The sequence below is a fragment of the Girardinichthys multiradiatus genome, chromosome 11 (assembly GCF_021462225.1).
Source record: "Girardinichthys multiradiatus isolate DD_20200921_A chromosome 11, DD_fGirMul_XY1, whole genome shotgun sequence".
NCBI lineage: Eukaryota > Metazoa > Chordata > Actinopteri > Cyprinodontiformes > Goodeidae > Girardinichthys > Girardinichthys multiradiatus.
In genome coordinates, this window is record NC_061804.1 from 25,610,330 (window position 1) to 25,633,100 (window position 22,771).

Below are 22,771 nucleotides of genomic sequence, written 5' to 3' on the forward strand. Positions count from 1 at the left end.
TCAAGTGATTTTTCAGTGAAGACAAAACACAGTTGCACCCACAGTCAATCATGAATTTATTCATAAGTTAAATTAACACAGGGTTCCTACACATTTTTCATTTCAGAATTCAATACTTTTCCAGGCTTACATCTCTACATTTTTGGCCTAGCTTTAAAAAGCAACAGCAAAACTTTACCAAGAGTTTATGGCAGATGTGTCTGCTGTGAGCGCGCTTTAAAGACGTAACCTGCAAACACAAGACACTGCAAGGAAGGAAGGACAAAAACATGGTAGCAAGGGAAAAGGCCGTAGGCATAAATGATGGAAGGAAAATAGGACTAAAAAAAACTATTTAATCAAAAAAAGCTCAAGACTGAGTAGGAACCCTGTTAAGAACACACTCTCACACTCCGCCACCACTTATTTATTGTTTCCAGACAAGCAGACGTTACATTTCTTTGATCAAACATTCAGAGGAACTCTTCAATTCACGCCACATTTTCAAGTAGAGCATAAAAAAAAACACTTGGATTTATTGTGCCGTGGCCTCAGAGATTGATTTAGTGTAAAATCCTGTTTTTGCTTATGCCTTTAAGACAATATGAAAACAGACACAAAAAGTAAAAAAAAAGCCCAGTTGATGATTGGAAATCACATCTCCATACACAGCACTTTCTCACAATCAGTCCACCCCAAAGCAGACATAACGTCTTTAAAGGGTCTGCTAATTCACACATTTCATGAGGCAAATCACATGCACACTAACACATGAACCGGCACCTATGAGCAGATGTAATGACTCCTATTTAGGGTTTTGTTTATCTTGTATGCGGTGGGGGGAAGGATGAAGTCCAAATGTCAGCCGTGGGCCCGCTTACGAGGCTGCTTTTGCCGCCGTGCTTTCAAGATGACGTAGCGCCTGTAGGTGGTGTGATGGTCCGATATGAACGGGATGTAGAAGGCTCTGAAGAGAGGAGAGGATCTGACAGAAAAACATGCTATTAAAAGAAGTGTCTGTCTCTCATGTTTTTGTAAACAGTGAAAAAAAGCATGTTTATTTTAAATACCATGTGTGTAGGACTTTCTTGAACATCGAAAATGACAGAAAGTCCATTTTAATTAGTCAAAATACCTTGTAGCTAGAAGGAAAGGCTTATAAGCAATAACTGTCCACTCTTCTTTACTGGTTGAGTAACGAGGCTCAAGTGGTGTTTCCTCATCCGTCTCCAAGTCCACAACGTAGTGGCACTGTTTTATATCTACCTGCACAAAAGGGAAATGTCACCGCTCAGTTCAAATGTCAACTAGAACATGCCAAACTTTTTTATGCCTGAGGGGCTCACATATCTGGATGGCTCCTCCAGGTTCTGGTCGTTCATATTGGCTGGAATGAGCTGTGTGGCCTTAGGCCCAGAGGCATAGGGCTGAGGAAGCTGCCCCTTAAACTCAGACCGTATGAAATGCAGCTGCCAGCTACAGAAAAAAAGGAGACTTTTAGTAGAAAAAATAAGATGTCTCTTATCACCTTTTTAAAAGATGTACAGAAGCAAAAGTGACTTTAAGTAAATCAAGTTGTTCTGGAAATTAGATAATAATGGAAAGTCTTTATAAAGATGAATTGGCAGCAAAAACTGAACACGAGGCGGGTTAAACAAGATTACACACCTACAAAGAGCTCCAACAAAGACAGACATTACAGAAACACATCATAATTCAAATTTTTCCAGAGTCAAATTTGGTAAATTTTTAACCTATAGATATGCCAAAGTTCACCATGAAATTGCACAAAATATATTTTTAGAGAGCTCAGAGAGGGATGGATGGGCAACTAGATAGAAATTTCACTAACGCATGGATCTACGGATGGACGGACGGAAAGACAAGGGACGGACAGATAAAAGTATGGATTAACAGACAGACAAATGGACAGAAATTTAAATGGCTGGACGAATAGATGAATGGATGAGTAGAACTTGCTGACATTGGGACAGGGAATAAAATATGGAAAGTCCTGTATATTTTTCCACACTGTCTCTTATACATATATTATTATTATTATTATATTATTATGTTTTTAAAGACCCAAACTATGAAACAGTAATGCCTGTGGCATTACCGTTTCATACTTTAGGTATATATCCTGCAACCGTCCTTGATGGTTTATTATTTATGTCTTTCTGTTTTCTTTCAGTAATTTTTTTTAAGACACTTTCTCACAATCGCATCGGGCAATACAATAAAAAATAAATAAATAGATTAAAAACCTGCTTATAACTACTCAATACTAACTTGTGAGGCAGAAGGAAGCTACTTGGGAAGCGGTACCACTCTTTTCCAACACACACACTGACCGGTCTGCCATCAGGGACTGGGTGTAGCGTTGGATCTTTGGCGATACGGTGAAATTCTGGATACAGGTCCAGAGGAGCATGGTAGCCTGTAAACACAAAGGAAAATAAAATCTGACCTTACATTGAACTGCTCATTCTGCTACTAGCACTGCTGCTTAGAGACAGCAAGGCCTGTTTGTGCACAAACCTCTGAAGAGGGCAACAGAGCGAGACAGTGACAGAACGGCGAAGGCAACAACAGTGCTTAAAGCCAGCCAGTTGGAGGAAACTGTGTAGTGCTCCAGTCGGTATCGCTGGAACAGGAAGTGGTAGCATTTCTAGGGGAAAATAAACTAATATCTTTTATCTGCCCAATCACATTCAAAAAATAAAACCAGCGCCATACATCTGGAAAAATGGTGAACTATACCTGTAAAGAAGAGAGCGCTACTGCCCCACTGAGGCAGATGAGAGGGTAAATGGGAAAGAGAAAGCGTTCTTCTTTATGGGGTCTAGTGAAGAAAACCAACATCCACAGATACATGGGAGAAAGAGTTAGCCAGTATGGGCGGCCCAGGTTCTGAACTGCAAAAAATGAAAAATAAAAACACGCTGTTATGTTAAATCACAACATAATTTGATCATAAGTACAGACAAGCCCTTTAACCATGTGTAATGTTCTAATTATAGCTAAGCTGAAGGGAACTAATGTGCAGAAAAGCAGCAGTGGATAGGTATATTTCTGGTAGTTTATAATTGTGACACCAAAGGGAGACCTTGTTACAAAACATATTGTGAGCCACTCAGTTTATAGGGCATGGGTTGTGTAATACCCTTGCGCTTACAAATATTATTATCTGGTAACAAAGACTAGAGCAGACGGCAGAACCTAAGTGCCTCATTACCAAAGACAAAAATAAAAAATAAAAAAACAGATAAGAAAGAGAAGAGGAAACTGGTCGGGTCTCACCATTGAACCTGTGCAACAGCGTCTCCATTAGAGCGGTGAGCGGCAGGGAAAACAGCGCCAGAACAAACACCAGGTTAAAGTTCAGGACCCCATTAACAAAGTAAAAATGCCACGGCTCTGTACCTGAGGACAAAGTGACACAATGTGAGTCAAATACCACAGAAAACAATAATCCACGTTACTCACAAAACAAAGGTATCAGACTATTTAAAGCGGCCTACTGAAGTAGTGAAAATATTCGCCAGAGTTGTACATTTTTATGACAGAATTTTTACAGCAATGCCGTTAAGTGAGACATGGTTGTGATGTGCTCATGCAAATTACCATAAAGATCAGGCCCATGTTCTGTAAAGACATTGTAAAGCAGGATATTGAGTGGAGCAATCACAAGTTTGCCATAAAAGAAGGAGTCCACAGCCACCAGAGGAACCTGGAAAATCCAAAAAAGATGAAGAGGAAACTAAATCTGCACAGTTCTCGCTTAAATAACACATTTAGAAATCATGGAAAAGTGTCTATGTTGTGCAATTTTCTGTTTGATCTCAAAACAAAATGAAATCTCCTTCCTCCTATTTCCCTCTTGGGCAAAAGAAATCAGCTCTGACACAGCAGGAGATTTGCTTAACAGAACGTGATTATTATTTCTAAACATCTATTTATTTTACAAAAAATAACAGTGAATATTCTCACCAGCAGCAGAAGCAAGGCGAGAGCGAACCAGATGAGGAAACTTTTCCACTCTCTCTTTATCACCAGCAGGTCGAACGCGACTGGAAACCTGCAGAGACGATTTTTAACCAAGCAGGATTAGCAGTAAAAAAAAATTTGAAATACGAGATATTCTGGATTTTACTTTTTTTTTTTTAAAGAGATTGTTAAAATATACTTTTTTTTTACCCAATTAAGGCAGAAAATGGCCATCCGATAATTCCACCGGCAGCCACGCCCATAATAGCTAACGGTATTGAGTCCTGAAACCACCCCGTCATGGCAATCAGGGTTGTGTACATGCAGAAAGAGGAAGGTAAAAAAGCTGAGGAGAAAGAGCAAAAATAATAAAAACTATGAATGATAAGAAACAAAAAGCGGTCAAAAAGCTGTTAAAGATACATTGCGCACTAAAAGAATATTAACTGGAGGTTTCTTCCTGTTTAAAGAGCATTTTTCTTTTCTATGCACGCTCAGTTTGGGGGATTGCTGCATAGTTAACGACCTGACACAATCAACCATCTACTGTCACCAGATCCTCGTTCAGGAAGAGGGATCGCTTCCTTAAACAGAAAATGTCGTACAAATTAGCACTAAGATTAAGATCAAATTGGAATGTAAGGAATTGACTTAAAATCTGTCTGCATGATTGTACTGAACTATGTATTTTTTATGTTTATAAATTGGATCAGGTCAAAGGCAACTTTTGTTGTGTGTCGACTCTTTACTCGAACTGAATGATTGTCATCTGAGAATTAGTAACAGAAGCACAATGAGGGAACAAACAGCAGAACTATAAGGACATAGTGATGCCTGTGGAGGACCACCTTAAAAATCACATCAAATCAAGAACATTCAGGAAATTTTTCTGTCTTCCCCAAAAGGATGTTTCCAGATAAAATAAAATAAAAAAATCTAAATGAAAGAATCGGTGGCCGTACAGATGCTGTTTTCTGAGGTTGTTTCTGTTTGGAATTGTATGCAGATAGATATATAACAAAAATTGAGAAGGAATACAATTATTTTTAATAAAACAACATTTCTGAAGTTGTACATTGTCATAGTCCCACCAAGTCTGACCTGTTCCTCGAAAACTAAACACCCCCTGCCCAGTTTTATTTTCCAACATTTAATCCTTTAGCTGTTAGTCTCCATAATGAGTAATTTAGTAAAATGCAAACACAGAACAATAAAACCTGACAAGCTAGGAATAGATGTGACCGACCTGCAGAGGAGCAGAACATCCCCGTGCTCAGGACAAGGAATGCCAACATCAGTCGCCCCACATGCAAACCAAACTTCTTACAAACTGCCCTGCATTGCAGCAAACAAACAAACCAAACGCTTTACTTCAATCACATACACATTATACAATGTATTCAAGCACTGCCTGGCTAAAAAAGAAAAAAACAAGTCACACACTAATAAGCTTTCAGCTTTGATTTCATGTTTCTTATTTCCAGAAGATTTTGATCAATTTTCATAAACATCTAGTTTTGATGATGGAAGAATCCAACCTTTAGCTTACCAGAAAGGTTTTTATGACCAATCGACCTGAACTCAGATGCTTCCTGGATCCATTTTTAAATATTTAGGGGGAAAATAAAAGTTTAAATTATAGAGCCTTATTTATTTAATCTGGGATTTAGGCTGGTCTTAAACTGACAAACACATCAGGGGTAAATCTTGCTTTCAAAACTAACGATTTTGTTTAGTCTTTTTTGCCCCACTATTGCCCTTTAAGGCTTCACTGCTTATTGGAGTCTTCAGTTGTTTTCACCCATTTTAAAATATAAATTCAAAAAAGTCCCTCACCATTTATGGTATACAGGTCCTTCTCAAAATATTAGCATATTGTGATAAAGTTCATTATTTTCCATAATGTCATGATGAAAATTTAACATTCATATATTTTAGATTCATTGCACACTAACTGAAATATTTCAGGTCTTTTATTGTCTTAATACGGATGATTTTGGCATACAACTCATGAAAACCCAAAATTCCTATATCTCACAAAATTAGCATATTTCATCCGACCAATAAAAGAAAAGTGTTTTTAATACAAAAAACGTCAACCTTCAAATAATCATGTACAGTTATGCACTCAATACTTGGTCGGGAATCCTTTTGCAGAAATGACTGCTTCAATGCGGCGTGGCATGGAGGCAATCAGCCTGTGTCACTGCTGAGGTCTTATGGAGGCCCAGGATGCTTCGATAGCGGCCTTTAGCTCATCCAGAGTGTTGGGTCTTGAGTCTCTCAACGTTCTCTTCACAATATCCCACAGATTCTCTATGGGGTTCAGGTCAGGAGAGTTGGCAGGCCAATTGAGCACAGTGATACCATGGTCAGTAAACCATTTACCAGTGGGTTTTGGCACTGTGAGCAGGTGCCAGGTCGTGCTGAAAAATGAAATCTTCATCTCCATAAAGCTTTTCAGCAGATGGAAGCATGAAGTGCTCCAAAATCTCCTGATAGCTAGCTGCATTGACCCTGCCCTTGATAAAACACAGTGGACCAACACCAGCAGCTGACACGGCACCCCAGACCATCACTGACTGTGGGTACTTGACACTGGACTTCTGGCATTTTGGCATTTCCTTCTCCCCAGTCTTCCTCCAGACTCTGGCACCTTGATTTCCAAATGAAATGCAGAATTTGCTTTCATCCGAAAAAAGTACTTTGGACCACTGAGCAACAGTCCAGTGCTGCTTCTCTGTAGCCCAGGTCAGGCGCTTCTGCCGCTGTTTCTGGTTCAAAAGTGGCTTGACCTGGGGAATGCGGCACCTGTAGCCCATTTCCTGCACACGCCTGTGCACGGTGGCTCTGGATGTTTCTACTCCAGACTCAGTCCACTGCTTCCGCAGGTCCCCCAAGGTCTGGAATCGGTCCTTCTCCACAATCTTCCTCAGGGTCCGGTCACCTCTTCTCGTTGTGCAGCGTTTTCTGCCCCATTTTTTCCTTCCCACAGACTTCCCACTGAGGTGCCTTGATACAGCACTCTGGGAACAGCCTATTCGTTCAGAAATTTCTTTCTGTGTCTTACCCTCTTGCTTGAGGGTGTCAATAGTGGCCTTCTGGACAGCAGTCAGGTCGGCAGTCTTACCCATGATTGGGGTTTTGAGTGATGAACCAGGCTGGGAGTTTTAAAGGCCTCAGGAATCCTTTGCAGGTGTTTAGAGTTAACTCGTTGATTCAGATGATTAGGTTCATAGCTCGTTTAGAGACCCTTTTAATGATATGCTAATTTTGTGAGATAGGAATTTTGGGTTTTCATGAGCTGTATGCCAAAATCATCCGTATTAAGACAATAAAAGACCTGAAATATTTCAGTTAGTGTGCAATGAATCTAAAATATATGAATGTTAAATTTTCATCATGACATTATGGAAAATAATGAACTTCATCACAATATGCTAATATTTTGAGAAGGACCTGTACATGATATTTTTACAGCGTCGGACTTTAAATATGGAGATACAATGAGCGAAGGAAGAACACAAGAGGAGAGGCAAGGAAGGAGAAACGTATAATAAAAAAAGATGAGAAAGGACGGACACAGGGAGGGATGGAAGGAGGGAACGACAGGAAAGGAAGGAAGGAACAAATGTCAAGGAAGAAAGGAGAAAAGGGTGAGTGGAAAGAGAGACAGAAGTAAAAAAGGAAGGAAGGACCCAAAAGGACAGAGGGAGGGAAAGAAGGAAAGACACAAGGAGAGAACAAGAGAAGGACACTAAGAATTAAGGAAGCAAGGATATGAGAACAAAAGGAAAGAATGACAGACTTTTATTCTTTGCTTTCAATGAACATGCAGGATGTGGAAAATGTTGGCAGCCTTTTGAAAAACTTAGAATTAAGAATTACGTTGCCTAATAAATACACACAGAGATTGCTGGTTACAGTTAGTAAAGCTAACCTTTCCCATTGCGCAAACTGCTAGTATTAGATCCTAAAGATGTAAAAGAATAATTCACAATTTAGTTTTTATCTATTTATATATTTTAGACAAAACAATAATCTTCAATTAGCCATAACTAATTATTTCTGCTCCCCATTAACTTTTTTCCTGACCTTCAGTGGGGACCTCGTCTCCGCAAAGCATCAGTTAAAGGAATGAGAAACTCCTTGGGGGATCAGTTCCAACATGGCGACATAAAACATTGTGCCGACATCACCGCGGGATCTCTATGCTCAGTGAAGTCCAGGTGCTGACTTCATGTTTTGGTTTTTTAACCCGGCAGTGTAGAGCTAAATATAACTTAACAGTGCTATATTACCAACTTGCCTTTAGGGGAACAAACTCACTTGTAAAAATAGAGTTCACAGGCACAGCAGCAGAACGCTAACACACATCGTACAAAGTAGAACACCAACACCTGGAACACAGTCATAACACAAGCTTTTAATCACAGTATATGTTTTGGCATCACGGTTTCCAACGGTGTGCATTTTATCATGGAAAATCCACATCTTTAAAAAGACTTGAGTCCTTAAGAATATTATTTGGATAGAGTGAGGCTGCTGTTCAGGTGAACATTGGTCACTCTTCATAGTTGCCCGCTAAACATTAAAGATATAAAAAACTGCAACAAAGACTGAAATGACATCTTGGAATATTTACCTTGTTAGTCTGTAGAACATGGGCGTGCAAACAAGCAGGGAGCGCATGCAGCCATAAGTAAGCGTAGGACCTGATGGCGTACAATGGGGAATATTCCCATGTTTGCATTCCTGTCCCATACAAGAGGAAGTGCATCTGTGCAAACACAACATGACATAAACAACTGAAATAATGCAAAGTTTGGCAGACAGGTTTTAAGGCAACCAATGAGAAAACCCTTGAATTTCCCACAGTGTGGTACTTACAGGCTCCCAGTAGTTAAACGTCTCGTCACAGTCTGAGATGTTGCTGAGCAAAGCAGCACAAAAGCGTGCAGAGAGAAGACATTTAAATGCCGTTGACCCTTCTGGAGCCCATACCTGCCCTCCGCGACTTATTGGCCTATGAAAAGAGAAGATACCGTCACTTAAAACTTGTTAAATGGATAAAATTAGATGTAATGGCACTCCATGCAAGCAGCTTTAATAGAAAATGACACCTTAAAACACCTTAGAAAATATGCTCATAACCGTGTTTTAACTAATTCATTATTTACTACTTACATGTCTAATGAGCACCTGCCTTTAATAAAGCATCTACCAAGGTCATAAACAATAAAAAGCTGCATAGTCACTATGATATAACTGATAAAATTAAATGTAAAATGGATGATAAAGTACCAAAACTCACTTTTCCCTCCCTCCCTTAATTTGAGTCTTTTTATTTTTGTTTAGGTCTATATATCAGTCAAAACACAAATAGAAGTGTTATAGACATTATTAATAGAGAAAATGTTTGGTTATTTTACCTGCAGTGGGAATAACAGTTACATTCTGTTTTAAAAACAAGTGATTAGAGTTACCATAAAAATACCTTGAAAGAATAATATTTTATTCGTGATAATCATGTTGTCAAAGTCTCATCCCTGCCTATGTCTAGTCACATTAGTCATTCATTACAGGCAATAGCAAAGAATATAATACCTGGTACTGGTTTACTGTGCCTGCGGCTAATCCTTCTAATTCTTGAATATATAGGTAATAAATATAGCCAATATTTTTCATTTCTAGAAGTCTTGATTCCCACTAATAATGTAGGCTCCTTCAACATGTTTTGATTTGTTGTAGTGTGTTGGAAGGATACGATCACAGCTGTCATCAGATCAGATTGGACAGCAGACCCAGCCCAGCGTTGATCCTCATGTTACTTTATTATTAGGACACGTCATTGTATAAAGCTGGCTACATGTCCTTTAGATGGCTTCGGCCAGGCTACTGCAACAACGGCCGCTGATACGACATTAGGTTTATTGTTTATGCCATACAAGAGCAGACGGCGAAAAGCTGTTATCCTTTAAAAAAATCTAATGGAGCATCTGTAGAGAATGAATGAATCGGATCAGGTAAACCTGCTATGGGTCTACAATGCGGAGCGGTGTTACGATTAACTGCTTGTTGGGTTTAAATCACTGTGAGCAAACAGTCTTATTAGTTGTCCAGTGGGCCATGCCAAACCTTTTTTATCGCTTTGTTATTGTCGGAACTTGCTATGAAGTAATTAGCTGGCTAAGCTAGCTGTCAGTTACTCCGGGGATGGAGCTCACAGCACCGTAGAGTCAAACTTCTCTTCTTCGGGCTCATACTCACTCTTGCCGGGTCTCTGTTATTTTGCTTTCATCGCTGGCTTTCTCTTCTTTCGTCGGCCGGGCTTCGGCTGGGACGTTCACGTTGTTTCCATCTTGTTTGCTGCCTCGTCTGGCTCGATGCCGAAGCGCCTTGGCCGCCATGTTTCACCAGTGTCAGCTGCGCTGCTCTCCCGAGTCGCGCTTCGGTCATTTTCGCCTCTGTTCGGTTATTGACAGCTCCCGTTCACCCAGAAACATAAATCTGATGTCTTCTTCACATGGGCGTTGTGTAGCACTATTAATAACTATTGTATGAAACATAAACATAACGATTTTTGACTAAACCGTGTAGGAAATCAAAATAAAGGGACTGATTTAAAAGTGTGATATAATGTGCCAATAGAGATCATGGTTCTAAAAATCTCTGTTCTGTCAGTTCAAGGGAATTGTGTATAAATCTAACCTCGAGTTTACGTAACCATACGCTACAGATTTCACAATGTCAATTTACACTTGCGCTGCCCACCTGGAAATAAACAGTGTCTGACAGTGTTGGCTTAAAAAAAGAGAACAAGTTAAAGGTACTACCCAGACTTTTCTGTAGTATATACTTAACCTACGTCAACAATTAGTCTGTCACCTACATGGTCTATTTTGAATCTATGTCATAGTCTGTCAAAAGTTGCTCATCCACCATAGAGTTTACTAATCCTGCAAATCAGATTGTGCCTCTTGTGATGTCATTGACCCAAACAGATGCAAAGCAGATAAAGCAGTTTTTTTTTTTCTTCAGTGTATTTTTAAAAACTATACATTTCTGGAAATCATGCAGTGGAAACCCATACTTCATTTACCCACCTGTGTTTATACAGTGGGTGTATATTTAAAAGTTAAAAAAAACTCACTGGATATTATCTTTAAAATTCGAGACACTATCTCAGCTTGTGAAAAAAAGGGCAATGGGTCAACTGGTCCTTCTGGGTTGCCCCAATAATAGTTAGACCAAAGTAGGATCACAACGAACAGCTTAGCAGCAACATGTCTGTTTAGAAGGCCAAATCGGAAGCTCCTTTAAATGAAATGTAGTGATAAATATTCTGATCTTGTGATTAACCTTTACACATTCAAAAAAAACTCTAAAAACACCTTGAAGCTTTTGCAGATTCATTAACAAGAAGCACAGGTTTTGCAATAGTAATACATAATCATTTAAGTGAGATGGACATCTTACACCTTTACTGCTGCAGAACTGAGTAAGTCAAGCAACACATAGCTGCAGACTAATGATTTAGCTTCATATTAAAAAAAGGTATGGCGTAGAGAGAAAGAACTGTTGCAGCATTTATACTAAATACAAACAAAAAAGGTATCTCTAGGAAATAAGTATGAGTAACATAAGTTACAGACAGATGACATTCCTTAAGAGTGTAAATAAGAAGCAAATATTTTTCTAAGTGATAAAAGGTGTGAAGAAGAAAACAAATGTTAACGGTGGTAAAGGCAGATGGGGGTCGATGGTCAATTTGATTCACTGGAGACTGCAGAAAGTAAGTAGCTCCAGAAGGAGGCAGTAGTGCAACAACTAGCAGGATGCAGGCAGCTATTAAAAAAGCCTGACAAGATGTTTTGTGCTTATCATTCACTTTAACATTTCAAAATTTATGTTAAATGCAAACAATTCTGTATCTTCCACATTAGTAATCTGTAGCATTAAATTTCATTTGTTCACATTACTCCCAAAGCAATGTCCAAAAATACAGCGACAGCTATGTTTAGCTTCCTGTCATTAATTAGTCTAAAAATAGACAAAACAGGGACTAATACTATCAGGGATTAAGGATAATTAGACTCTATAAACTATAGACTCTATTGACTCTGTTGATAATAAATAAAGATGGCTTGGAAAGAATTAGACACATTGAATTGATATTTTTTTAAACTGAACAAATAGCTTTATTTATATGTTTACAATAAATTAAATTGACTAAACAAAGATCACCTGTTTTAGATGCTGGAGTTTGTATTTATAATTAATTAGTTCTGTCACATACTTGGGGTTAAGAAATGTTGGTGATTTTGCATGTTTTGAAAAGGTGAAAAGCTCATATATTTTTTCATGGTCATTTATTTATCCACTAATGTCACTTTACTTGGGATTGGAAATAAACAGGAAGTCATGGCTATTATTAATAATTAGTGCAGGAGTGAGATTAAATAAGATTTGCTTCTTTCTGCTCCTTAATAACATGTTCACTGATTATTTCCATTCCTTTCATTATTTTTATGCAGATATTTATTTTATTTATTTTATTTTGTCTGTATTATATTAACACGTCTGAAATAAAGCTTTATAATTATGCTCATCATCATTCCCTACTTTATAATAATTTTCAACTGATCAAAAATTCAGTTTAAATAATAAGTTTATTGTATAGTTATAACACAAACATACAGTCACATTTCAAATGACAACAAAACAACCACGGTTTCAACCACTGCAAACGTTTGACTACAGATTTTCAGGTCATCTTTTCCTATGGCTCAAAGCTCATGTTGGAGTTTTTCCTAATGTCTCCAACAGTTTGTGGGAAGTGTTACCTGATTGTGACCTGCAGACGAGACGAGAGTAATACCTCCAGCTGCTTATGAAATCTCAGGGCTTGTGTGTGAGACAGGGCGTGTGTGTGTGAGTGGTAGACGAGTCTGTAGCAGTAACTGGTCTGACTCAGGTCAGGGTGCGAGAACGTGTCAATGAGTTTAACTTGCTCCACAGTTCCGCGGCTTGCCTCTCGCACAATAGCGTAGAACCTTTTCTCCACCCATGCTGGTCCTGTCCAGAAGCTGATGTCAAAGCTGAAGGACTCGGGGTGCAAGGAAAAAGGCTGAAAAGACGTCCCTGGTGGTGGTCGGAGAGAAAACTGTTTTAGGAAGCGTGGGTCATGAGACCAAAGCAGCCGCCAGTCGGGGACTGAGAACAAGAGAACAGCGAGGAGGTCTAAATTTAGAGATGCACTGACAGTGACGTGCTTGTTGCTGTCAGCGGTGTCGCTTGAAAACACTTTACCGATCAAACCTATCGGCTGAGCCACCAGATGCAGGCCTCCCTCTTCTGTAACTATGGAGACCCCATAAGGAGAGAGGAGCGTTTCCAGCTCATGTAATATCAATTTAACTGGCTCACTTTCCAAAGGGAAAACACCCGTGAGGAGAAGCTCATGAAAGGCAGGCAGAGCCCAAAGGCTGATAGGCACACCCCTGAACACCACCCCACTTATACCAAACAACAAGCTAGAAGCCCCATTACAGCCCTGACAGGCTTCTTCTTTCTTACTGCCCTCAACCTCAAAACCTTTATCAATTTCCTCTTGAGGTTGTGCAGCATCAATATCTTCTTTGTTTATAAGGAGCTCTTCCAGCTGAGGACGCAGTGATGGACGCAGCATGTAAAGATCCCCTTCCACTTCTAGATTAACATCATGGCAACATATAGGCTGTAAACACTCAGTTCCCTTACTCCTCACCTTGTCTGACTTGGAAGGATATAAAGTAGCTTTTGTGTTTGAGCAAGCAGCATCTTTTTCTTGAACATGAAAGGTGAGTTCTTTCTGAAGTGGATGGATCCAGTAGCACTGCAAGTTGTCAACACCGTGGCAGCATGTCTGGAGCCGTTTGGCCGATATGAGGAAGGGAAAAGGTTCTTCTTTCATGGAGACTGGGCACCGTTCTGCAAAGCCCTCGAGAAGAAAGTCTTGCACCAACTTGACGGGATGGATGGAATCTGAGCAGAGGAACCTCCTGATGAGAAAACAGGTAGTAAGCACCGGTTGCTTATTTATTACACATCATGAAAGTCTCTTATTTCCAGTACCTGAATACATAATCACTGAGCTCAGCTGGTATGTTGTAGTGGACCTTTTCCCCTTCAACAAGCTCTTCCATCTGTACTATCTGGACAGGAGTGTAGGAGGTGCTGCGTGAAAACACATGCAGCAGAGCTTTCTCCACATGAAAGCCCTTATCCTGGCTCCTGCACAACAGCAGTAGCCCCCCGTTAAAACAACGGCGGATCCCAAACACACCGAAAACATGCTGAGGAACACAATCCTACACTGCAACACTCACCTTGGCTTCTTACCTGTATCCAGTGGACTTGTAACTTGGGAGATTGTCACTTTCAAACGGACGCACAGCGCTGAGGATGAGGTGAGCTTCGGCTGCCATGGCACTCACCTGCCAGCTGTTGTGCCACTCGCGCTTCGGCTGGTCCGCCGGAGTCCCGCCTTGTCCGTTACACAAGGAGACGTGAACCTCCCCGTCCTCAGCCAGAACTTCAACACAACTTGAAGTAAACAAAATAAATACATTTATATTAAACATCTTTCAAAAATTCTGAAGACTTGGGATCACGATGACCTGGAGGACTGAAAATCTACAGATGCAAAGTATTCATACCATTGACCTTGTCACATTACAACCACAGACTTTTATGTATTTTAATCAGGGTTGTAGCAACATAAAGTAATGCATAATTGTGCATGGTTTTCAATGTGTTTTACAAACAAAACTCTAAAATGCATTTTTATTCAGTCAATACTTTGTATAAACACCTTTTAGTTTCAAGTATTTTGGGGTATGTCTCTACCAGCTTCACACATTTACAGATTGTAATTTTTCCCATTTAGTTTTTGCAAAATAGGTCAAGGTCAGTCAGATTGGATGGAGAACGTCTGTAAATGTCATTTTTGCGTCATTCTAACCCATGCATATGCTTTACTTTAAACAATTCCCGGAAGCTCTAGTTGTATGTTTAGGGATATTACCCTGATGGGAGGGTGAACTAACTAACAGTTTCCTCACCAAATTGCCCTGTATTTATCTCCATCCATCTTCCCATAAACTCTGAACAGCTTCCCCACAGTAAAACATGTTGGCAGCATCATGGTGGGTTCAAGGGGATATGCAGTGTTAGTTTTCCTTACCTAAAGCATCTTCCATGTAGGCCAGAAAGGCCTGGCTAACTAATATGGTATCTGTTGAGTGTCTTGCTGTTAGATTTAAACAATTTCAGACGTGGTAAATACAAAACCTTTTTCTATTATGTCCAAATACATTCAACTACAGAATTGCAATGGGGTTTGCTGTCTTTTAACCATGACTGTGAGTTTGTACATTTGGAAACAAAAAACAGAAGAAAATGTTAGGCTTTCAAAATAGGTTAAAGGAGTGGTAAAAGTTATCTGTGCTAGGTGAAATGAAAGCTTGGATTAAACATTTAAAAGGATGTCAGCTGATTCTCCTTTACAAAGAAGGCATGACGGAGGAAAAACACTAATGAACAAGAAATTTTCTAATAGTCTCTTGTTTAGTTTTAGTTACTTTGGATTTTTCTTTCTGACCATGAACTTTGCTGACTTCAGTCTGGAGAAGTTTTGTATTTGAACGTGAAACATGTAGGAACCCCGGGACATTTGAAGACCCGGTGATGTATGATGCCGTCATACCTCAGGAAGAAGTTTTTAAGAAGCTCTCTGTTCTTTTTCACCCCACTCTTCCTCCCGCAGTGGGGGAAGTTGAACACCACTCGGTCAAACACACGGCCCTTAAGGAAGGCGCACTCCCCAAGCTTTGTGCAGTCCACCTCAAACAGGACAGTTCCTCCTGAATAACAAACAAGGGCCAAAACGTATCACAAAAGTACAAAATACAATTAAATTACGGCAGCCACCGATAACTGAGCTCCTGGTACCCGAGTCCTTGATGGTCTGGATGTTGGCGGCTGCACCTTCTTGCCGCAGTGCCTCCTCCTGATGCTGCAGGCAAGTGGCCGTTACGCTGCTCTCTGATTCAGAGTCCAACCTGCACACCGAGGAGGAAAAGGAGAAGTTCCCCTCTCCCACCAGCAGAACGGACCGTGAAGGTGACATGTCAGACACACTCAAGAGGAGGCTTAAATAATCAATTTCCCCAACAAGTTGTCCTGAAATTTGTTCTGGTTTGTGATGCTCTGAGACAGAAATGATGAGACGACGACAAGCGACAGACACCACTGTCCGTCCTGCTCCAATAACGGTCTAAAGAGAATTCAGAAGCCGCATATTTTAGTTAAACCTGCCGCGTTTCGCATCTAAAACTGGCACATTTGATTCTAAAAATTTTTTTTACTATGTTTTACAGATAAACAAATCTCCGGCGCTGCTGCGGTACTTACAACCGGAGTCACCTGTAGAAACCAACGCTGGTGTCGCTCATACAGTTGTCCGGCGAGAAACAAATCACAAGCAACGTTACGCAATTTTCCCTGAACTCCCACATTCTATAAACAACTAATCGAGGTCTTATAAATAGAAAAAATTGTAATAGTCGTTATTCCTATATCGTTAAAAACAAATGTGCTAATTTTCAGCCCTCGTGTTTATCTTTATATGTATAGAGGGAAGGGTTTGCAGGAGCGACGCACAGCATCTTGAGCAGGGAGTAATCTGCAGCATCACCTGATCTGCAGCATCAGTTCGCATATTTTTGAGTTAGTCGTTCGTTTACAAAGAAAATCCCCCCTGACAGTGTTTCTGATGTGTGGCTCCCAGTTTCGCTCGGGATTTTAAGGTACTCCGATTATATTTGCAGTTTATAGTGAAACAGCATTCACTTATACATGCCAGTTTTTACTGATGCTAAGGTCATGCTAGCTAACGCAATTGCTGCACTTGGTAATGGAAACAGCACTTCATGACACTCATAATACATCTACCGTTCCAATTTCCCATTAATCATTTTATATGTTCAATTTAATACATTTTAAATTGCTAGTGTCGGTCATCTTCGATACAAATCTGCTTATTATTCTGTCTGTGGCCAACTCCAGTATGTTTTATGCTCTACTTATCTTGTTCTCATGCAGGATCCCTTTATAGAAGTGCCTGTACAGGCAGCAGGTATGCAAACAAATGTGTCATAAATTTGCTCTTTGTCTCTATGCGGTTTAGGAAGCTTTGTGCCCACATGGGCAGTGTTCTGGCCTTGTCTTCCAATCCGGGCCATCAGAACTGGCCTTTCTCCAAGGATCCTCTTCCTTCTCGCTGGGACGCACATCCTGCCCACTGGGACAGTCCACCACGCTGGGAGAGGAAAGATGGGCGCCTACCCAACCCTGGCAGTTTTCACTCCCTCCACAGGAGCTGCAAAGGTAGCTTTTGCTGCCTTTTTTTTTTCACATGTTTGCTGGTTCCCCCACACGGCTTGTGGCAAACTGCAGACAGGACTACTTAATATATTTTGTGCTTTATGCCACTTTTCCATAAAGGCTAGAATTGTAGCATGCATACTTCATAGTTGTCCTGTTAGCAGATTCTCTCACATGAGCTGTGAATCTGTGCAGTTCCTCAAGAGTTATTATGGGTCTCTTGGCTGCCTCTCCGATTAATGCTCTCCTTGCTTGGTCTTTCAGTTTAGGTACACGGCCAGGACTTATAGGCTTGCTGGTGTGCCATTATCACATGATGTATTAAACAGTGGTCTGTCAGATGTGCAGTTGTTTTATTACCTAACCCAGCTTTAAACTTCTCCACAACATTCTCCCTGACCTGCCTGCTGTGTTTCTTGGTCTTTATGATGCTCTTTGTTCACTAATGTTCTGTAACAAACCTCTGAAGCCTTCAGATTTATACTGAGATCTATATTTGCACAGATGGGCTCCATTTAAGACTTTGGTGACTTTTGAAGGCAATTTGTTTCACTTGATTTTATTTAGGGGTTTTGGATTAAAAGGGGGGAAGAATACAAACCATGGTTTTTAGATGTCTATTTGGATAAAAAATGTTGTAAAAATGCCAGCACCAGGATGCCGGAGACCACGACCTCTTTTGGGTGCCAGATGGAGCTCCCAGAGACCAACATGTTTTTTTAGGTAGCCTAAGGTGCCTCTAAGTAAGATTATTTATTGTAAAAACATCCAGTGTATCAGACTCCTTATTATGGTATATATCCAGGTATAATCAACAGCCGGTGCATCATTGGAGGTGTGTTGGAGAAGCGTCTGACCCCTGTGATTATGCACTACTAAAATATTTTGAAGTTTGAGGTTGTGAAAATATCTGGACAAAATCAAGAGGTATGAATACTTAACAATACTACTGTTTAACATGATCTTCATGTGTCTTTTTTGTTCTTCTCCCATCAGATGTTTTTCCACATCAGATTGAGGGTGTCAAGATGATTATCAATAAAACTTTAAGTAGCTTTTTTAAGGTGACTCCTCAGTATTTACATACATACATTAGGAAAAAGGGTTTTATTTTTGACTACAATAATGGGTCTGTCTCCAGGTCAGTCATACTCTTCACCTCAGTGCTGTAAGTCCTTCCTACTATCGGTTCCACGTGGAGCATCTGCAGTCTGATGACTACAGCAAGGACAAGGTTGGACACAAATGATCAGATATAATTATCACTGCTTTTTACTGACTGCTCAGGGAGGTTAGAAAAGGATGGATTTTCATTGTTCCAGGTCAGGAAAAGTTTAGAAAGAGGAAACAGAGTATCCAAGTATATTGATATTTCCAGGCTTTACAACCTGTTTTATTTTTAACCTGATTATTATCTGAATTTTTATAACAACCAGTCCAACCAATTGCATTTATCCATTCATCCATTCAAAGAATGACCATTAGCTCAAGAATGAGCAGAAAACTCTGGAATATTGGTTCTGGAAAAGTATGAAGTTTTGACTGGGCATATCAACAGTAAGCCTTGCTTTGTAAACATAATTTTTAGAAGTAATAATAAAAAGTAAATGTTCCTTGTCTTTTCCAATTTTAGGATGCCCCAGCATTGATCGGTGAGATGGACTCTTCAGGTAGTCTGAACGCTCACGCTCTCCTTCATCTCACCGAGCGTGTTCGAGCCAGAACGGTATTCCAGGTCAGTTTCTTAGTATGTTTATTGGGGCCATTTATGTCAATCTCATGTGCATAATGTATGTGTATAAGTCTGAACCTTCCTGGCGCAGAGGTACTACCTGCAGCTCACAGTCTGAACTATGTTTCAGAGCCAGCAGTCTCAGTTTGTAACGTGGCAGTTTGAAACCGAGTACAGAGGGAGCGACTTCACTGCTGCTGTGACAGTGGCCAACCCAGACATCCTCAGAGAGTCAGGTGAGAAACGACAGTCTCAACTAAAAACATCTCTTTAGCATATCAAAAAAATATACCTTTGCTGCAACTAATGATAATTTTGATAATTGATTAATCTTTAGACTATGCATTTGATTAATCTATTAACAATTGAATAGCAAAAGATGCTTAATAGAAGATTTTTTTTTACTGGATTTGAATCAGCTGAAGCTATAAAACGTGCCACTTAAGCAGTTCTGGATAGAGCATATTTATAGACTAAGAAGGTTTTTCATCTTAAATACAAAATGTATATATTTTTGTACAGTTTTGGCCTAATTACTGCTGTGAGTGGGTTGTTCTTTCAGCAAATTGCATGTTTTAGAGTCTGTATACGCCAGTTAACGATTATTCGATTACTAAATTAGCTGATGATTATTTCAAAAATAATTTAATCACAATTATTCCGATTAATTGTTTCAGTCCTAAAATATTTGTTTGGTAATGGAGAAGAAGGTGTCAATTTTATGTCCAACTTGGCAATTTGCACAATAGTTTACTATTTTGTTTCTAGTTTTTCATTATATCTTCTTTTAAGGGTTTATTACTTTCTACATGTGGATCACTGTGGCTCAGTGGGAAGAGTAGTCGTCTTGCAATCCGAAAGTTGTTGGTTCTGCGTATCAGTGTTTGAATGTATGCATATTTGTGAGTGCGACTGGGTGAATGTGGAAAGCGTTTTGAGTGGTCAGTATAACTGGAAAAGCACTATATAAATTCAGTCCATTTACAAAATGCATCCTTTGTGTAGTCATCCTGGTGGCACACTTCCTGCAGAGTGTGTCATCTGGCCTGGTGTTGGGAGGGGAACTGGTGTACCACCGAGGACGAGCAGAGGAAGGAGGAATTCTGACTCTGGCTGGACAGTACTCAAGTGAGATGTTGGTTTTTTTTTACAGCACACTCCACCTTTATAGGCACCCTAGCTGTTAGTCCTTTTTGCCATTATTGAGTCTCATCCTATGAGGTTCCACAAGGTTGGAGAATATATCGAGAAATGTCTTTGACCAATTCTCTCTTAATAATCTCAGTAGATCATTTCTTATGCTCTTTTTTCTTCAATTTACGCTACTTGTTTTCTATAGGATTTAGACCCACAGACTAACATGGCCTCTGAAGAAGGTGGATTATGTGTCTGGTGAATCATCTTGAGTTCATTGTTTTGAATCATCCTGCAGAAAGACCCATTGATAACCAGTTTTCAGTTTTGCAATCCAGCTCATTCAGTTACTTGTCCCTCCTCATTACCACTCCTGCCACTCATCTGTTTTTTCCATTACTTAAGCTCATGTTGCTCATTGTCTTTCTCCTGGATTATTCCGTTGCCATGTCTGTTTTTGCCCATGCTCCAAGTCCTGATCTCCTCAAAGTCACGCTGTAAGTTTTGCTTTGTGTTTCCATTAAAATCCTTTAACCCACCATGCCACTCAGGAGCTTTAGTCTGGACCTTGGTCGCAGTATGTCATCAATTTGGAGTCCAAGTTCCACACATTTATATTTGTGACAGTAGGACAGAAAAAGCCTTTTTTCTGGCATAACTTCTAAAGAACATGTTGCCATGTACATAGCTTCTAATTGTTGTCATGGAGACTTGGTGGTTAAGGATGCTACTAATTGTTGCACCTCTCTTATGGCAAGCTTTGGAGAAACTTTTACCTTTGTTACCAGTGGCAAGGAAAATATGGGTCTTCCTCTGGCCTAGTGGCCAGTTGCAAAAAAACAAAAAGGTGTATCTGTCATGTTAAATTTATATCCCACAGGATCACAGAGTCATGGGTTACTAAAGTAAAGTTGCTAGAAAGTGTCAACAACCTAAAAATGTGTGGGGAAAAAGCTCCAGCTACATTTATTTTATAGGGAATTTTATAGGTGACAATAACTATGGCTCCTGTAATTTTGTTAAAAAAAGCTGCAATTATAAAGATTCTGTTTTAGGCTTTTCGAAAAATTTTCACCACCATATTTGGAAGATTTGTGCAAATCGACTAAATATCTTGTGATTCATTTTGCTGCTTATTTTATTAGTAATGTTTTTCTTTATTTTAACCCTTGTCGCCATGCAGGACCAAACTGGGTTGCAACCTTTAATGCTGGCAAAGGGGGCGCCCATGCTAGCTACTATCACAGAGCTAACAAACAGGTATGGACATTAACAGCTTAACTACGATGTTTGTGTGCAACATGCTAAGGTGAATTTGTGTTGCCAGATCCAAGTTGGCGTGGAGTTTGAAGCCAGCACCAGGACGCAGGAGACCACGACCTCTTTTGGGTACCAGATGGAGCTCCCAGAGGCCAACATGGTTTTTCGAGGTAGTCTAAGGTGCTCATAAGTAAGGTTACCTATTGTAAAAACTTCCATTGTATCAGTCTTCTTATTATGGTATGTATCCAGGTATGATCAACAGCCGGTGCATCATTGGAGGTGTGTTGGAGAAGCGTCTGACCCCACTTCCTGCCACCCTGATTATGGGAGCCTTTGTGAATCACAGAGGTGACAAGCTGCAGGTCGGTCTGGGCGTCAACGTGGGATGACCCTCCACCATACTCAAGCTGGATATGTGAAGGGACTGTCAGGATATCAATCTAGAAACCTATGTTTGAGCTTTTTTTAAATGCACTGACCTAAAGGGTGCATCACCTGCACCAACTGTTCCTGATTAACTCCATGTATCTCACCTTGCGACCTACCTCTCAATAACAAGGTGATGTTTTCTGATAATGGTGAAAGCTCTGTTCCAGAGGAATGGATGCTACTCATAAAAGGTGAAAGGGAAATTGTACTGTATACTTAGAATATCAATTTTATACTGCAGGTAGTCATGAAGAAATGTATAAATATATAAAATAACAAAACTTTACTTCCTGTTTTAATGAATTAACTTGAATTTATGTATTATTGATCATTCTGCAAGCTGTTTCTAAAGGAAAATACAAAAAATATGGTGTTTTATTATTTTTTAGGAAATTTCTGGTCAAGAATTCAGCTGCAAACAACAGAATCAAATGAAAATGTAACATTTTTGTCTGATCTGTCTTTCAGGCTTTATGGACCCTCTGGTTTATAATCTATTCAATTTATTTCAGGTTTGCAAGGATTTCCTGGCATTAAGAGGAACTAACTGGTTAGATGTTTGAAAGTTATTTGCCTGAAGCTAATTAAAATTCTCAAATGCAATAGAGACAGTAAGATCATGTCTGTATGAGTTTTTGTCAGCAGTTGAGTTCATGCTGATATTAGTGTGATCCCTAAAGAAACAGAGGAGCCCGCTAAGGGATCCGAGGGCATCTATGCACAAAATGACATTTGTGTCTTACATGTTTGCTGAAGAAAGCCTGTAGAAACACGAGTCTGGCATTTTCAGCCCCATTTCCCAATTTCCAAATATTA

The 22,771-nt window shown here is 39.8% G+C and overlaps 3 protein-coding genes across 5 annotated transcripts; 1 reads left to right on the forward strand and 2 right to left on the reverse strand.

Moving 5' to 3' along the window:
* Nucleotides 1–39: 39 nt before the first annotated feature.
* alg9 (ALG9 alpha-1,2-mannosyltransferase) lies at nucleotides 40–10,459 on the reverse strand. 2 transcript variants are annotated; one of them, XM_047380016.1, is made up of 15 exons: nucleotides 10,240–10,454; nucleotides 8,860–8,995; nucleotides 8,615–8,749; nucleotides 8,299–8,369; nucleotides 5,216–5,304; nucleotides 4,180–4,315; nucleotides 3,973–4,060; nucleotides 3,607–3,712; nucleotides 3,283–3,405; nucleotides 2,743–2,897; nucleotides 2,521–2,650; nucleotides 2,272–2,419; nucleotides 1,326–1,455; nucleotides 1,115–1,245; nucleotides 40–964 (listed from the first exon to the last, which is right to left on the reverse strand). In XM_047380016.1, the coding sequence occupies exons 1-15, from the start codon at nucleotides 10,377–10,379 to the stop codon at nucleotides 841–843; spliced, it is 1,842 nt and encodes a 613-aa protein (XP_047235972.1). In that variant the 5' UTR covers nucleotides 10,380–10,454; the 3' UTR covers nucleotides 40–840. The 2 variants fall into 2 exon arrangements, with proteins under 2 accessions (XP_047235972.1, XP_047235973.1); XM_047380017.1 differs by lacking the exon at nucleotides 40–964 and having other exon boundaries at nucleotides 1,115–1,241; nucleotides 10,240–10,459.
* A 2,163-nt stretch (nucleotides 10,460–12,622) lies between these two features.
* Nucleotides 12,623–16,506, reverse strand: fdxacb1 (ferredoxin-fold anticodon binding domain containing 1). Its single transcript, XM_047378605.1, has 6 exons — nucleotides 16,426–16,506; nucleotides 15,964–16,288; nucleotides 15,719–15,875; nucleotides 14,353–14,556; nucleotides 14,086–14,244; nucleotides 12,623–14,012 (listed from the first exon to the last, which is right to left on the reverse strand). The coding sequence occupies exons 2-6, from the start codon at nucleotides 16,139–16,141 to the stop codon at nucleotides 12,812–12,814; spliced, it is 1,899 nt and encodes a 632-aa protein (XP_047234561.1). The 5' UTR covers nucleotides 16,142–16,288; nucleotides 16,426–16,506; the 3' UTR covers nucleotides 12,623–12,811.
* Nucleotides 16,507–16,533: 27 nt separating this feature from the next.
* Nucleotides 16,534–22,570, forward strand: si:dkey-71l1.1 (uncharacterized protein LOC569883 homolog). Of its 2 annotated transcripts, none has more exons than XM_047378609.1 (10): nucleotides 16,534–16,820; nucleotides 17,201–17,400; nucleotides 18,394–18,461; nucleotides 18,539–18,631; nucleotides 19,031–19,132; nucleotides 19,260–19,365; nucleotides 20,135–20,257; nucleotides 21,447–21,523; nucleotides 21,591–21,703; nucleotides 21,776–22,570. In XM_047378609.1, exons 2-10 carry the CDS (start codon nucleotides 17,217–17,219, stop codon nucleotides 21,876–21,878), a joined length of 969 nt encoding a protein of 322 aa, XP_047234565.1. In that variant the 5' UTR covers nucleotides 16,534–16,820; nucleotides 17,201–17,216; the 3' UTR covers nucleotides 21,879–22,570. The 2 variants fall into 2 exon arrangements, with proteins under 2 accessions (XP_047234565.1, XP_047234564.1); XM_047378608.1 differs by having other exon boundaries at nucleotides 16,595–16,820; nucleotides 21,591–21,693.
* Nucleotides 22,571–22,771: the final 201 nt, after the last annotated feature.

Coding starts and splice junctions, on each gene's coding strand:
- si:dkey-71l1.1 (XM_047378608.1), top strand. CDS start 17,217: ATGGGCAGTGTTCTGGCCTTGTCTTCCAATCCGGGCCATCAGAACTGG. Junction 17,401..18,393: donor CCTCCACAGGAGCTGCAAAG/GTAGCTTTTGCT, acceptor TTCTCCCATCAG/ATGTTTTTCCACATCAGATT. Junction 20,258..21,446: donor TCTGGCTGGACAGTACTCAA/GTGAGATGTTGG, acceptor GTCGCCATGCAG/GACCAAACTGGGTTGCAACC.
- alg9 (XM_047380016.1), bottom strand. CDS start 10,379: ATGGCGGCCAAGGCGCTTCGGCATCGAGCCAGACGAGGCAGCAAACAA. Junction 8,996..10,239: donor ATAACAGAGACCCGGCAAGA/GTGAGTATGAGC, acceptor CTCTTTTCATAG/GCCAATAAGTCGCGGAGGGC. Junction 1,456..2,271: donor AGCTTCCTTCTGCCTCACAA/GTTAGTATTGAG, acceptor TTTTTTCTGTAG/CTGGCAGCTGCATTTCATAC.
- fdxacb1 (XM_047378605.1), bottom strand. CDS start 16,141: ATGTCACCTTCACGGTCCGTTCTGCTGGTGGGAGAGGGGAACTTCTCC. Junction 14,557..15,718: donor CTTAAAAACTTCTTCCTGAG/GTATGACGGCAT, acceptor GTTTACTTCAAG/TTGTGTTGAAGTTCTGGCTG. Junction 14,245..14,352: donor TACAAGTCCACTGGATACAG/GTAAGAAGCCAA, acceptor GCTGTTGTGCAG/GAGCCAGGATAAGGGCTTTC.